The 17,310-nt window shown below is 38.3% G+C and overlaps 1 protein-coding gene across 1 annotated transcript; it reads right to left on the bottom strand.

The window, feature by feature from the left end:
- Positions 1-43: 43 nt before the first annotated feature.
- Positions 44-16,532, bottom strand: Fuca (alpha-L-fucosidase). The gene is made up of 9 exons (XM_071591229.1): positions 16,283-16,532; positions 13,293-13,431; positions 11,793-11,899; positions 11,515-11,672; positions 9,747-9,948; positions 5,816-5,956; positions 3,959-4,121; positions 1,554-1,698; positions 44-358 (listed from the first exon to the last, which is right to left on the bottom strand). Exons 1-9 carry the CDS (start codon positions 16,479-16,481, stop codon positions 221-223), a joined length of 1,392 nt encoding a protein of 463 aa, XP_071447330.1. The 5' UTR covers positions 16,482-16,532; the 3' UTR covers positions 44-220.
- Positions 16,533-17,310: the final 778 nt, after the last annotated feature.

The following is a 17,310-nucleotide window of genomic DNA, read 5'->3' as shown; positions in this document are numbered from 1 at the left end:
AGATAATTTATGAGGTGGCGTTTAAAATAAATGTTTCAGTAAATATTTCTAACAAATGAAATATAAATTCATTAACGTGTCTCAAGTACATGTAAGGTAAAAAATCACAATGCATTTAGTAGTGAGATACACAGAATAATATAGAGACATTCTTATTTAATTGTGGTGAAAAGATATTATGTACTACAGTTTACAATTTGACAATTTATGAACAAACTAGTTACCAGTTTGGAATATAATTTGAGGGATCACAATCATTTGAAAGGTTGTTTAATTTAATAACCCAGGTCCAACGGCTACCTATGTCTGCGGTAGGTAACTCGATGAGCATATCAGGTGTAGTTCCAGATGTCTGCCACTATTTCAGAAAGAAATCATTATTATGGAGAGACATTCCAAATTAATAATGTTGCAGATTTCCAAATTATTTACTTGCTAACATTTGAATGCCTTTTGTTCTATCCCTTAAAGTTTCACTCAATATAGGGTTTTAATTCTATAAGAATGTTTCATTTGTTGATTCCACATTATACGGTTTTATTTATACATAATCAAAAGAAAACGTATTCAGTTCCATGTTTAAAACTATATATTAATCTCGAATGAAGTGCTTGGGGGAGTCTCTATATGTTGGACTTCATGGTCAAGCTGCCTAATACTTAAATATCAGAAGTGTTAGGCCAGAATTTATTGTGACCTGTTAATCTGAATGTTAAATTTAACCTTCTGCTATGGCCAGAAATAAGTTTTATGACTGCTGGTCAAGTTTTGAACCAACTATTAAACTTATCAATTACTGACAGATGGTGTTGCTACAGTTGCAATGTTCACATCCACTAATGAGAAATCTTATTTTTATAAATTTGGATTTTTCCACATTAATTCAATGTTCACATTAAATAATGATTAGATTTACCGAGGCACATAACTGGGCCTAAAATATTTCTAAACCACAATAAAGAAGAGGCATAAAATTTTACATTTTATTTGTGGCAACTTTTCAAGCTAGTAAAATATCTGATAGTAAAGCCATACACTGACTGCTGTTATATGGTGTCTTCTTATGAAACAATATTCATGCACATTTATGGTACAATAAATCACAGGCATAGAATGAAGTACAAAGAGGCAAATGATGGAAAATGTTGGTGTTAGGAACTATGGGGAGGATGAAGAGATAAGCAGGAAACAGGATAGTTTGGCGAGCTACTGAAAGCCAATTCTAGATTGATAACCCATGGCGAGAACGGTATAATATGTAAATTCTGTAAATTTATATTTGTGAGTATCTATAGCAGCCGTTTCATTGAGTTGCATTGGAAATTTTAACATGCGTAATAGCATAGAAAACCTTATTGAAATGAGACACATTTTTTGCCTGATTGCAAATCCATCACAAGATTAGGCTGGATGACAAATGAAATTCCATTTTCGTCCAACGGAACTTTTGCCAGTTGCAATAACATAAAAATACCCGTACCCGGTAAAGTTTATATTCTATTTATAAAAGAGCAAAAGAAATATTTAACCTTCCATTCATTACACCTACTTACCTTTAATTGGCCATTGTATGAAATCATTTCGACAGTTGTGTCATTTTTGGGCATTGGACTACGAAGCCTAAGAATGTTGTCTTTGGGCCATTTGACAACAATGGCATATACAGTGCATTTTCCAGTATTCTCTTTCATGGTGTACCTGAAAGACAAAAGGGGAACATAAATAGTTTTTCTCATATCTCCTCGTAACCTAATTCCAAATGGCACTATTGAGATACCCAAAGAAACTGCCACAACAGTAACTTTTAACAGAGCCATTGACTAATGCCGTTACCATTCAGCAATTTCAGTGTGAAAATTATTTGCCTTGACTAGGATCCCAGTCCAGGCGAATGAATTTTATACTTTGAAATTGTTGCATTGTGGTACTATTGAGCCATTATAGATTAATTTCATTAAACTTTTATTGTAAAAAAATACATTATAGGCCAATTTATTTATTTACTGGGTGCTCATAATATTCCATTTGCCCTGACCTTTGATCAATGTGTTAATTTTCTCTGTGGGGAGATGCTAGCATGCAAAGTATTTAACTTTACAATATAGTATGATGCTTTTTGGAGGAGTCAAAGGACTGTAATTTCAATACGAGAGATTATCAAAGATCAATTATTCAATACCTTCATTGAGTTATGCTACTTGATTGAATGTAGAATTATGTATGGTGGAGATAATTTTGAACTATAAAAAGGATGTTCTTGCACTCAGGCTTAATAACATTTCACTATTCAAATATCAGTCACTGCAATCATATTTTATGAACATTCATTCAGGCTTGAAAGTGGGCAAATACTTAATAAACATCCTGCATCCAACCCTTTTGCCTGTATTTATTATGTAAACTAAACAAATGGTATGGGATACTTGGGGAGATGGGATGGGGGGAAGAGGAAACCCAAGTTAGACATTAAAATAGGAGGTCATAAACTAGAGCAGATGGACTAATTTTATTTATCTCCGAAGTGCTTTAGACCGAAATGGTCAAAGTAATTGGGGCGTCAGAAGAAGAATTGCATTATGCAAAAAGCTTATTCAAGGAAGAGTGACTTAATTGCAGGGATGTTGGTTAAGGTTGTTAGGAAATGAAATATGGATACAAAGTATCTTAATTATCAATGGGATATTGAAGACTGTGATTGAGGGAAGAATATTAGATGGGCAAATATGAGGCAGAGAGAGAATAGGTGTGTTGGATGGAATGAAAGGAGGAATGAAGTTCATATGCAAAATTGAAGGAGGGTTTATTTTAATGTCAAACCAGGCTGTGTTTTGTTAGAAGAGGCAGTGTATTGTCCAATGTCCATTCTGTCCCCATCCAAAACAACTCTTGAACAGCAGAATATATAATTATAATAATAATTATGTATGGCTGAATTCTTTGATTGTATTCCATTATGCCAGTATACATCAGATTATTGCAATACTTTAACTCTTCACTATTCTAAAAATACACCATGGAGTACTGTTTCTCTGAAAGCAATAAGGCAGATTTGGTTAGGTTATATCAAATCAATTTAAGCTCATGCCCAAAAAATATCTGCAGATTTAGTGCAACAATTTCAGAGCGTAAAAATCATTCGCCTTGACTGGGACTCGAACCCAGATCCCTCAATATCCGGTCGAGTGCTTTAGCCACTTAAGCTACCGAGGCGTCCTCTTAAACTCTGAAATTTTGGGGCTTTTAAAGGAACTAGATGTTATGACGAAATACCGTACATACAATGTCACATGCATTCGTAGTCGTGCGCGAGGCGCCACTGTCCACGAGGTTAAAGCCAACTTTAAACACTTATGGTGTTTTCCCTTTGACAAATTCCAAAGAAACTGCGGGAGATGCCGCAACAGTAACTTTTAACGGAGTCATCCGCTAATGTGCATTTCAATGCAACAATTTCAGAGCGTAAAAATCATTCGCCTTGACTGGGACTCGAACCCAGATCCCTCAATATCCTATAATGGATATTGAGGGATCTGGGTTCGAGTCCCAGTCAAGGCGAATGATTTTTACGCTCTGAAATTGTTGCATTGAAATGCACATTAGCGGATGACTCCGTTAAAAGTTACTGTTGCGGCATCTCCCGCAGTTTCTTTGGAATTTGCAGATTTAGTGTCATGCACTAAATTTATTTTCATTCAGTTAATCGCAGTCTTATTTTGCTCAATCTCAAGCTGTTTATTTTCTCTGAAATACCTGAATTGAGCTATTCAGCAACATACCTCTGAGGTTAAACTACCAAGTTATCATCAGTAAACAACACTAAAATGGCCTTATCATTATCCCCTGTGTACCTCTCCTCAAGTGGATGGTTGGTTTGGGAAATTCCATTATTGGTAGAAAACCCTTCGTCTCCTATCTCTCGCTCATCTGTTCCCTCGCATCAAATTGCCAATTGACCTACCACACATCAGAATTGAGGGTGTCATTCTGGAACCTCCAAGGCTTTGAGGAATAAATGGCTTCCCCATTGATATCCAACCATGATCCCATTTGCCTGAGTCTTTCCTCACCAATCGGTGGAATTTTGCCATAGGATGTCGGGCCAATGTTTACCAGAAGGTTTCCTGAAAAATGAAGGGGTAAATTATCCATGTATGGCGGCATTACTTATAAAAAATATCATACTAATTTCCAACGCAACTCCTTCATTTCACCTACTTTTCCAGTGATTTGAAAATTCAATTTTTCTTTCATGAACTAATTATTTGTTAACATTCGAATAATGAATTATGTATGAATTTTTATAAGTGAGATGCCTTATGTTTCACATTTTTTACATTGAAACTCATATTCTTTTACAAAGCCATGGATATAGTAATACAATTTACTAGAGATAGTTCAAAGAAATTGACCATGGGTGGAAGCAAATATATTTTATTGTCAAGAGAGGAACCAATAATATTGTTCACAATTTAAGATGCACATATTACCTAGGAGAACAATCAAAGGAAATATGAATGGACTAATCTAACGCTCACTCAAAGGAGGGTCTCATTCTGTGAGTTATTATCAGTAGTAGTCTATCAGTTAGCTTAGGTTCTTGATGGACCTAAGCTGTACTTAATAAGACCTTCCTATGGCAACACTAAAAACCCTTCGACTCCTCATAACATATCATAATAAATGATTTTCTAGTCTGTCATACTTTCTATCTCCCTTAAAGTCCAGCCAAAATGCCTGTTATTTTCCTCCCTCAACATTGCCCACCTAAAATTCTACCATAAATCTCACTCTTCATCATCCCTTTTCTCTCTCTCCATATTCCCTACAACCACTTGTTCTGCCTCATTTGAATTTCTCCCAATGGCCTATGATGCCTAGCAGTTGTTTGCTTGTTTTCCCTCAATGTCCATGCTACTTTTCCAATATTTTCCATGTTCATATGTGAGAATTTGAAGTGGACAGAAAGGAAAACAAACATGGAAGTGCTAGGCATGGTGGGGGAGGAGAGTGTGTTGTTAGGAAAAGTCCAAAGGAGGCAGGAAAGATGGATGCAGAGGGTTTTGATTGGGAATTGGATGTCAAAGATTGTGATAGAGGGGAGAATGTTAGGCAACTGAGGAAGGGGTAGGAAAAATATTTTGCACGTTGTACGGAATGAAGGGTGGAAGGAAGTATGTGGAGTTGAAGAGGGGTTTATTGTAGAATGGGATGTTGGATTGTATTTGTTAGGAGGGACAAGGGTAGGGTCGCTCTACCATTTGGTAGCTGGTGTCCATCCAAAACCTACCCTAACCAGTAGATTACCTGTAATTATAATAATGATATCTTAAACCTCCAATTCATGGTTATCCTCTTGTCTCAATGACCAAGTTTATGGCCCTGACACTTTACCCTTTTACCTTATGCCCTGACACTTTTCAACTCGCTTTTGTGGTAGGTTCAAGTATTTCCAATTGGTTTCAATTTTATATCTATTCAAAGTATGTGCAAGCATGCAAACTTTAATAGAATTTTAGTGTGCTACCTTCTTCAATTGACAGGAGGTGGGCTTGACAATATATACAACTTGAGTAGTTTCAGGCATGATTTGGAGGAATTCGAACATAATAAAGGAAAGATAGTAACAATTTTCTACTAGATAAGTTTCATGGTCATACTATTAAACTTATCTAGTGGAAAATTGTCACTATCTTTTCTTTCTTTATTGACAGTATATAATAGAATTCTTAGTTCTGATTCTTAGATTAAAGCACAACTTCATAATATTGCAATTCTATATATCATGCAAGTAGAATGTGAGTGCAGATGGTTTTACCTCCACAGCTTACAGTAGATGCCAGGGTTTCTAGTAGTTCCTCTATCGTTAGATAGTCATTCAGGGTTGCTGTCCTTCGATAACCCCATGATGACTTGTCTAGAGTCATGGCATTTTCCCACTTGTGTAACTGCAGAGTTCCTGGAAAAACATAATGGCTATAAATTTCAAATCAAAAGTTCAGTTTTAAACTTGATCTCTCTGATCTTGCAAGAAAGGTATTTTCATCGCCATAATGGTAATATTTTCAGTTCCTTCCTATGCATTTATTTTAATAAAAAAAGACCATTGAATACTGCTTTCCTTTTCGGAAGTAGTGGTTTTTTTTACTTAATATAGTCCTCCATTTAATTAAAACTTGAGCAAAGTTCAGTTTTAAGAAATTGATTATTTATGCGATATTTTTTTGTACAAGGTATCTTCTTTGGACATGTCGGATGTTTAGCTGTTGATACCTGTGATCTAACCGATGGATATGGTATACAAATACATATTTGTGAATCTATAGTGAAATGCACAGCAATAGATGCAACAATAAACGCGCGATATTTTAATGTAATTATATGCCAGTTATAAATGACTACTAATCCTCTTTGAAGTGTTTATTAAAAGCCGGGGTATTCACACACAAGTGCCTTGGTGTTAGATTATTAGTACTGGTGCAATTTCACACGATTACACAATTCGGCATGCACTTTCAATTCATGAGTATGCAAAATTTTATTGTTCGCAGTGAAAATAGTATTTCTTAAAAAATCATACTGGGTAATATATTTGACAACTCCTAGACTGTCATTTTTCAGAGAAGGAATATGATTCCCAGTTCCCAGGGGGTTGCATACTTATATGAGTGGAAAAAACTTCATTCTGCCCAAAAAATTGTTTTCCTTCAAGATGAATTTTCCTTGCATATTGCAACCATAAACCACAAAGGTTTCATATTTATTGTATATTTATACTTGGAGGCTTGAATTAAATCAATGAAGCTGACCACTTTACAATAGGTAGTTAGTTATATGTGTGAAACGAAGGAATTAATATTCCAAAAATTTCGATTACTTAATTTCAAAATTTAGAAATAGTGACATCCATTAAATTAAAGATACTTAAATGGGTGCAAAAATCAACAATTAGTACTACTTCTCGAAGCTAATACTGTGATATTTATCGAGATATGGGACGGTGATATGGAAAAGATCCGAATAGTGGAAATGCGGCAAGCTACTACCCACACGACGCGCCCTATCCACTTATCGGGCCGTGTCCATGTAACTACGGGCCAATTGAAGAATAAATTTATGACACATGACAGAAAATGTCTTAATGAAGTGTCGGTACCTAGAGTAAAACAATTCACGTCCAACATTGTAATCGCCGAAAAATGTTGGAATATGTAAATTTCAGGTATGGTTGCACGTCTTTCTGTTATTCGATTAAATGATATTTAACTCAATTCATTTTTTCACCATTTGGAACCCGAGTTAAAACATAGAAATTTGTTCTGTCTAATAGTGGGGATCACCCTGCATCAATGCATGATTAAAGAGTAGGAGCATTTCTTTCTTTAACGACCTTTCTGCAAGGAGCTCTCTCTTGCATCAACGACCTAGTTTTGGGGGCATGCAAAAAATACACTTCAAGCTTTCACTCATCTTATCTGTACATCTTTACTAACAGTCTCTTTCATCGACTCCCTCTTGTTTATCGAGGAATATGGGAAAGACAATTCTAACAAGAATTTTTATTTTCCGCTCTTACAACCTAAGTTTCGACGAATTTCATCATTATCAGGTGGCATTTTGACATCATCGTCAATTGTTCATACTAATGTCGTAGAAGTAAGAATACAATTTCTGTGTGTAGCTGTCTTCTTTATGGAGAAGTTCCACAAAGCAAAGCCTGGCACAATTTCCCCCCTTTTCTTAAAAGATTCTCTACCTAAAATTATTCTTTTCAATTACCTTACTTATTTGTCCATATACATCTAAAGCACTTTTCATTTAGAAGAGCGATGTTTCATTGTCCGAATAGAAATCTTTTATATTTCGTTCGTTAACTTTCATCTAGAATGTTGCCAGTGTAGGGGATCCTCACGAAGTTGGATTGATTGCCGAATCGGATCGCATGAAGAGGATTTAGATTTTTAAAACGTTTTTATGATAAACTGAGTAGTGTATGAAAATTATTAGAGGAGCTAGGTTTGGAATCACTAAAGGAGCGAAGGCTAAATATATTCAACAGATTAGGGCGAGATGTATTGGAAGTTCGTCATTATAAGAAAAACAAATTTGAGCTCTTCCACAGATTTCTGTGAAAATGCAAATCAAATTCTGTGAAAGTACAAATTTCTTTTTCTCATAGTGCCGATTAAATCTCTTGCGTGAATTAGAATGATAAATCTTCAGCGAAAGCGTTGAAAATGTATTATTAGCCCCATCGTGCTTCGGAAGGCATCATATTAATAAAAATTATAGAGATGAAGTGTATAACTGATTGTTTAAAATATTATTTTTTCCCACGATCAATTAAGGATTAGAATAATGTTGTCCCATCGCGCTAAGAGGGAAAGGTGTTTTGGAACAAGGGTAGTTTAGTGTGTAATCACCCCCTGCCACACACCTTAGCAGTGGCTTGCAGGGTACTGGAAAACTGAACTAATCTGTTGCTGCGAGAGTGCTAAAGCTTTTTGTGGCAACACCGCCTCATTACTTCGACACAAATATTATAGTTTGCTGCCAAAAATCCTCCCTACATGTGAAAGAAATCCAGAATGCCATGTGTCGAGGGCATACGCAGGGGGCCTACTAGCTTCCTCTTGATTTTAGCATCACTCCATGACTCGCCGAACCGTTAACATAAATTGAAACAAACGAATTCAAAAGCAAAGTTCTTCTATGGCCCGAAAGAGTATAAATCTAGAAGTGAGGGGAAAACCTGGCAACAGTGATCACCCTAGTGAGAGGGATGGGGGAGAGAGAGTTGGTAGGGGTGTCCGTGAAATTACTGCACAGGTCCTTTTCTACTCGAAAGCACACTTCCAGCTCCAATTTAGTGGCAGCAGTGATAAGGGAGGATGCAGCCGACAGTTCAGATAATTTGCGCCATCAAGGATAGGATGGTAATATAGTAGAGGAAGAAACTCGGCGTCGGCATTAGCTTATTCTTAACCAAAGGAATCAAGGGATCACAAAAGTTAATGTCCCATCCTACGGACGGCGCTTTCCACTTCAAGTGCTCTCCACATGGCACCCCAAGGAGAGATCGGGATACCACTAAAATATCCTGCCACTGCGTGCATTCAAGCCCGGACCCTCGGGATGGGACGACAGTATATTATGCACTGCACCAACCAGATCCCCTTCCAAATTCAATGCTAAACTCAGCCTTCCTATTTCTTGAGAACCAAATTACCTCCGTTAGTTTACTTACTAGGAACTTTTTTTGTTCAATGAATTTATTGCATTTATTTTCTTGAAAAAACGTCGAGTAGTATATCGAAAATATGCAAATTATATAATTGGATGATTAGATAAATTTTTAATTAGGTCCAAGATACTTCTGCAGTCGATGTACCCAATAAAACAATGCCTATCTGCCGTCTGCAGCAGCTGATATCCTAAATAGCTTCATGGGTATATCCTCTTTAAGTATATAAAGAGACGTTTCAGGCTAGAAATGGTGGAATATCAGGATGAATTAAAAATTGGCAATTTTCCACATAATAAGATTTATTACGACCGGTTTCACATGAATGTAGCTACATAATAATCAGGTGAATGTAACTACATCATCATCACCTAATGATGATGTAGTTACATTGAAACCGGTCGTAATAAATCGTATTTTGTGGAAAATTGCCAATTTTTAATTAGACGTCCTCATAAGGCTCTTGACAGTCCCTATTCCAATATCTATGGAGGGAAAAACTCACCGGGATTGTACCTGTCCTGACAGGAGAAGTATCCTCCATGGGTGCAGCCCGTGCCTTGACCCCATCGGTCGTTGGTCACGATCGTGTCCTTCACCGGACTCTCGTTGTACAGCCACGCCAGGAATTGCGTCGATGTGAAGTAAGAGTCCTTGGCCTCCCAGTCGCCGTCCGACCACAGTACTTCCGGCTTGTACTTGTTGATCTGAAGTAAAAAGGATAAGCGAAGGCTAAAGGGATAAAGTTGAAGCTTTTTTTTGAGCCAATCAGACCTAATCCGATATTAATTAATGGTAAAATGAAATGATAGAAGTTAGTATTAGCAGAATCAATTAATATGCATCGGCAGTCACCTGAATTGAATTGATTAAGTTCACGTCGCAAATTCACTTTTTTCAAATTGGTAAAAGAAAATGCCATACGAAATATATTCAATCAAGGTATCCTATCAACGTATTTAAAGGTAGTTTTCTAATGTTCCTTGAATGCTATTTACTTCTGGGGTATTGCGAGAACTGCCACTTGTTTGCCCCTACATTATGTCTTTCTTCATTTCTTTGTAGCTTCTGCCTGTGTTCGCACTGTCTAGAGACTACTCTCTTCCTTTCTCTTTCCCGCTCACTCAATTTTCTTCCTTCTATCATGGTCTTCAACTTGCCAGTACCTTTCAATATTTCCTCCATTCACTTTCTACGTCGTTTGCAGATTCATTCCAATAACGCCCTCTCTTCGCCCATCCTATTTAAAACCTCAGACTATGTCTTCTTCCTCTCTAAGTTATTTTCTTCATTCTCTGCCAAATCCACATCTCAAAAGCCTACGCCAGTCTGCACCTATCCTCTTGCCTCATAGACCAGGTCTCACACCTATAAATCACTCTGGCTCAAATGAAAGTCTTAAATATGTATTCAAATGCATGTATGAACACAATATTAATGCATGTAGGGTTGATGTCCTTACACCCTCTGCCACTCACACTTGAAAGGAAGGAATGAGAATGGATGATTATTGCTAATGATGCTTGATGCTTATTATTGCAAAGGCAAATAAATTAGGTAATTTGAAAGAGAAAATATGGTGTGCGGACACACGCAGAATCGATAGATTTGTGATAGAGTTAGGCAAGCAAGGAAGGGAAGGAATAATGACTGACAGTTTTTGACGGAATGATGGGGGAAGGAAGTATGCGGAATTGAATAGAGGCTTATTGTAGTGCTCTATGTCAGGACATGTTTTTTAGGAGAGGCTATGGAATATGTCGGAGTTTGATCTTTATATAGTAAAAACCTACTGTAAACGATGGGCTATTCAGTAATAATAATGGCATATATTGCTAGATATATAAACGATCATTAAGAATCATCATGTACGAATCTCCCGTGATATTTCAATTGAAATAATTGCTGTATTTTTAATTCTTCAAATTATATTGCAAATTGAGAGGAAATTAATAGTCCAAGGAAACCCAACATTGGAGATTTATTAAAAAATCCCAGAGCACCGCGTCCTGAACCGTTATTTTACAAAATTCGGTTAACTTCATTGTTTTTATCCATCCAATAGCTCACTGTTCTGTTGTGGAATGCCCCTTAATAGTACTAACGGCTTGGTCCTACCGTCGCAAATGAATCTGCTTCCTACTTCCAAATCGTCATTTTTCCTTTTAGAACCGTATCAAATAAACGAAAGCAAGCACGTAGGCTTAAGGTGGTCTTCCGACTTGTAAAAGCGACTGACAGCCGTACCACATAAAGTGCACTTCTTCCCTTACCAGTTCCTTCATCTCCGGAATCATCTTGTTGCGGACGAACTCGTTGGTAGCGAAACCGGTGCTCTTGTCCTTGAGGTAGATTGGGTTGTACCACTCGAACAGGGAGTAGTAGGTGCCGAACTTCAAGCCGGCTTCCCTCACCTTATTTGCCAGTTCCCCTGCATTACACATGAAAATAATAAAATTAACATGTCTATAAAAGCGCATACATTTTTCCCAGCAAAAATAGCGCGGAAGTACTGTGCAACATTCAGTAAATCAGTACTTCAATCACTTACCCAGTAGATCCCTGTTCGGTCCGACGTCCATCACGTTCCAGTTGTAGGTGTAATTTGATGGCCACATGGTGTATCCCTCGTGGTGCTTGCTCGTCAGCACCACGTATCTTTATCCCGATGCAGAGCAGCCCAATACGGTCCCGTTGAACGAGTGCAGGGGAAGAGAACAAACGTTGAATTTGTTATTTACGCATAAATTGGACCACGCAATCTTATTTACAATTTTTTGCAATATTGTTGCAATAATTTCACTTGATTTTGAAATGTTCATGAGGAGAAGATGGGGAAAAATAATAAAATGGATTGAATATGAAAGCAAAGGAAGAAGTAATAGGTATGGTATAGGAAGTTGGGATATTATCATGAGATATTCAAAGAAGGCAGGTAATATGGGTGAATAGTAATATTGGGTGTCAGGCTATTTCTAATTACTGTGATAGAATGTTGAATAAACGAGGTGCAAGGTGGGATATAATGGGAGTGTTGAACGTAATTAAATGAAGTAAACAGTAATGCAAAGTTAAAGAATTGTTCATTGAAGAATGCCGTTGTTGGGAGTAGCAGTACTCGTACGCGTATATAACTTCAATATATTTGGTTATATGGTAAGAGTTTCTTGGCCAACTTGGATCTCCACTCTAATACTTTCCATGGAAACTAGATGATGAAGATCTCAAAAGGATTTATCTTCCGCTTTCTGCAAATTTATTCGATTGAAAATGTTTGGTCTCCAAAATGTTGTACGCTAAATATCCTTGAATTTGATATGGTTCATCTGCGTGTGAATTTATGTAAGAAAATAAGATGCCAAAACCAAAATATTTACTTATTTATGTGAAACTTATTACTTCTACTGAAAAAGATATTTACCTATCACCATGGGCTGGTATTGAGGTCACCTACGAATACCTAGGGCAATAATTCAAGGTGCCAAACTCCTAGATTACAGATATAATTGTTTTTCATCCAAAATTCTAGATTTTTTTAAACGTAGAATGTTTAGTTTTTTATTCGCTTGTCTTAAGTTGTATTTTAACATACATATTTTTCTCGCAGTATTTAATATTTCAACGTTGAACATACCAATACAATTTTGAAGTAATCTAAATGTAAGTAAATTAGGTCTTCGTATATTAAATGTTCTTTTTACTTTAATATCCTTCCAACACATGGTGAAATACATTCAATATTCTAATTGTTTTTTAACGAAGACATGACCTTTCTTTGATTACCTTTCCATGACCATGATCTTTCGAAAGCGACTCGCTAAAGAAAACGTTTTGTAAGTACATGTAAACTATTAAAGCTATTCAATCAGCTGCGAGGAAGGACACGGACAAGTTAGGTTTTGCAAATGAATTAAAGCATAAAATTAGATTAATCCGGATTAGCGCATGTTATCCACCCCTAATTATCTCCTGGCATATCCGGAAGTTGTAAATAAGGAGGGGACGAGGCATGGGAATGAAAGGGGCCCCTTATAATTCTTTGACCTCTCACCTTGCTCCAGAGCTGCGGAATATCTTGGCCCACTCCTCTGGTTCGAAGAACTCCGCCCTGAACTCTCTCGCGAAGTCGGCGTACGTGAAATTCGGAGGGTAGTTCTTCTTCATGAAATTCACGTTATCGTAACTCCCACCTTCGAGGAAAAAAGAGTGGCTTAATTAGTCTTCAGCTGGTTGGGGATGCAAGTGGGTGACTTTTGCATTCCTGGGCGGGACGTTTGCAAAGGTTGTGGGATAGAATACTGGATGCAGTATTGAAAGCTGAGAGCCCGAGGGATCAACGGAGACTCCTGGATACGTTTAGTAAGACAACAGAGAGGCTGGAATTTAGAGAAAATAGACCAAATACCAAAGTAAGTATGTTTTATAAGGAGAATGAGGTTGGATTGTTCATTGGGGTTACAAAGATATTTCATTGTTTTGAAACACTTTTGAAATGTGAGTTTGGATAAGGATGGAAAGTGTGAAATGAAAGAAACAAGTGAAATAGGCTGAAAGAAAAACAAACGAAGAGGTTCTGGGGTAGGAAGAGAGTTGGGAGAAATCCAAAGGAGGCAGGATTTAATTAATGCAGAGCATTCTGAGTAACGATTGAAGGTACAGGGTGCGTTCCAAAAGTAATGAAATTATTTTTTAAAGCAATTTATTGAACACATGTGTACAAACACTTCAAATTCTTCAAAGTACTGTCCTTGGACCTCCACACATTTTTCCTGCGACTCTGACATGACCGGTACGCACCCTGGAAGGTGTCTTAGGGGACCTCTCGTAAGGTCTTCGTCATGGCTGATTGGATCTCTTTAATGGACAAAAAACGGTTCCTTTCAGGGCTTCCTTAATCCGAGGGAACAAAAAGAAGTCTGCTTGGGCGATGTCAGGACTATATACCAGGGAGTGGGGCAGCGTTGGCACCTGGTGTTTGTCCAGGAACTCGCGGACTCGTAGCGTGTTGTGGCAAACACCTTGGACTCGAGCTTGGCGCACACTTCCCTCATCGCTAAATCTTTAGTAACAATCCGAACACAACAGTAGACGACAATTTCAGTTCATTGGTAACCATCTTGATACTCAATCGACGGTCGGAGTCCAACAATTGTCGAACACGAGCCACATTGTTTTCGGTTTTGTTGTTTGACGGCCTCCCTGAGCGTTTTTCGTCATGAACCTCTTCCCGGCCCTCCTCAAGGCCTTTAACCACCTCAAAACTTGTGAGTAGAGTCCCCATAAGCATCGCGAATCATTTTGTTAATCCCTTCAAGAGATTTTTTTTCAGTTTAGCACAAAACTTAGTAATCGGTAACGTTATTCGATCGTCGATTCCATTTTTTTGTGACACGGTCGGCGCGCAGAGGTTTACAATAACTGACGTCCCGCCGCTTCCACAGCTTCGAGATCACTGAGACCGGTTTCGCGGCAAAGCTTAGCGTCCCCCCCCCCCACATGCTCCAAGTAGTTCGATGCCACTCCAAGCAATAGAAGCGGCGCGGGAAATTCTATTGCAACACTTTTGGAACGCACTCTGTAGATATGGAAGGGAGACTGTTGGGTAAGCAAGATAAAGACAGGGAAAGAATTGACATGTTGGACAAGACGAAGAAAGGCATTAAGTACGGGGGTTGTTCAAAAAAGGATGATCGAATATTTCTTAAATACGAGGAGAAAAGTTTCCGACCTCAGAAAATTCCAGAAAAAGTCTTGTATCTTTGTTTGGTCGGAAACTTGTCAGACCACCCTCGCATAGTATTTCCAATTTCGTAAGAGACACTCCGCAGAACTTGATATATTTGTGACTTAGCCGTAGTTATAGACCGCATTTTAGTAATTGTGACTCAGCGTACATGAGTCAAACGTTTCTGAACTTCAATACCAGGGTTAAAGAATATGGTGTAAGGTGTATTTCGCGAGATATCTTTTGGAATGTGAACTTCATGCCAATTTTACGTCGGATATTTTACATTGCGATAAGGAAGGCATGAAACTATTGAGCATTTTATTGCTGAAAGACAAAACACTTTTGAAGGAGGCATTTCACATGCTCCCAGCTGATCATTCTCCATGTCGAAAGCGGGCGAAGAACGATTCTCCCTCTTCCTTCCCCTTATTTAACTCCTTAACCTTGAGCCAGAGAACGACTTACTCACCGCCTTATTATTGTCACGTCCTGGCTCTGGCCTTCTAGCAATTGATTCGATCCCTCCCCCCTACTCTCACAAGTAGCTCCTGTACACTCCGACGACATACGAGAAAGAGAGAGAGGCGGTACTTACTTAGAAAAGTGGCTCGTAAGATAAACTCGATGATGAAATTCTAATATTAAAACCATCTTGTGAAAATAAATTAGGTACGTCTGCTAGTTGTAGTGAATAACGGAGAGTTATTTCTGCCGACCGTTCCACAGCTGCAGGCTTTGTCGAGACTTCTACGACGCTAAACACACGACTTTTCTGTACATGACTTTCCTGTATATTGCACATCCCACTACCGTAAATAGTAAAACAAAATACTTGAAATTGAAAAACAAAATTATTTCAACCAGGAAGTAATAACAAAATACTAAAAATCACACCAGAGAGAAAACTCATAACTTCATCTAATAATATCCAAGTCCAACTCCGTCCGTATTATGCTTTATTACTAAGACTATCTAAGCTTAAACTTACGTCTATACATTATGATATAAGGATAAAACTAGGAAATGTTTCACACTTAATTCACCTACCGCAGTTTCAATACTACATTTTGCCATTGTCAAGTTAATTAATTATGCCTCAGTGTTGAAACCACGATGTCTATTAAGTGTATTTGTCGATTTTTTTACGCACCGTGATGCTCGAGATACTATCGTATGCCTAGTCAAAATTTTCAAGATGGGAAAACCAAGTGCTACCATTATAGTATAGCTAACTGAAAATGAAATCTTAGGACGAAAACATTTCGTTCGCGGCTTCCGTGTCTTTGCCGTTACCATTCACATCCAAAACTCACCCTTCCACTGGTTCCAGAACCACTCCCCCATGCCCGGAACGGCGTAAACTCCCCAGTGCAGGAAGATGCCTATCTTGGAGTCGTCGAACCATGAGGGCAGAGGTCTCGAGTCTATACTGGACCAGGTCGGTTTGTAGTCGGCCACCGTCACCGCCGACACCAAAAAGAAGGCACCTAAGGTCACCAAAAGGCGAAGCATTGTTCGGAGTTAAAACGAGCACGACAGTCAGGCTGGGCGGGACCCCGATGGTCTGAGGGTTCGAGTGGATTTGTATCTCTCTGGTTCGCTCTCCTCATCGCCCCACTGCGAGTGTTACATAACTTTGTAAGTGGCGAGATTACGCTCCTCCAGACTCCATTATCTCACCATTATCGCCAAATCCTGCTCTTTGTCGTGGTTATCAGCGGCTGGGCTTATCTTCTAAAGAGTCTGTTCATTGTCCGTGAATAATCAAGGCATTTGAATGTCGCTATGAGGAGCGAATGAGGGATTTGCATGCTTCAAAAGTCCGGTAACACTACCTCAAACAACGTCGGAAATAATTTCCGCTGATTAATTAATTAGTGAATGAATAGTCGTAACGTTCACTGATTGTTGAGAAAATGGGTTTTCCGCTAATAATACGATGGTAGGCATAGATTGGAGGCTTTTTAAATGTGGGTGTGGTGGAGGATGGAGAAGATGAAGTGGGCATAAAGGAAAATAAACCAGGAGGTGCTAGGTATGGTGGGGGAGGAGAGGGGATTGGTGGGAGAAATCCTAAGGAGGCAGGGAAAATGGATAAAGGTAGTAATGGGATGTTGAACACTGTGATAGAGGGGAGAATGTTAAGCGAACGAGGAAGGGGCAGAAGTAGGATAGGAATGCTGGACGGAATGAAGGGAAGTATCCGAAATTGAAGAGGGTCTAGTGTAACCTTGGATGTCAGGTTTTTTTTTTGGAGAAAGACAAGAAAATTGTTGCTGTACCCTTTGGTAACTTGTGCCCATCCAAAACCTACCTACCTTAACGGGTAGATTACCGTATC

The sequence above is a fragment of the Hetaerina americana genome, unplaced genomic scaffold (genome assembly GCF_022747635.1).
Source record: "Hetaerina americana unplaced genomic scaffold, ioHetAmer1.1.p SCAF_44, whole genome shotgun sequence".
NCBI lineage: Eukaryota > Metazoa > Arthropoda > Insecta > Odonata > Calopterygidae > Hetaerina > Hetaerina americana.
This window is presented reverse-complemented; position numbering and strand designations above follow the sequence as displayed.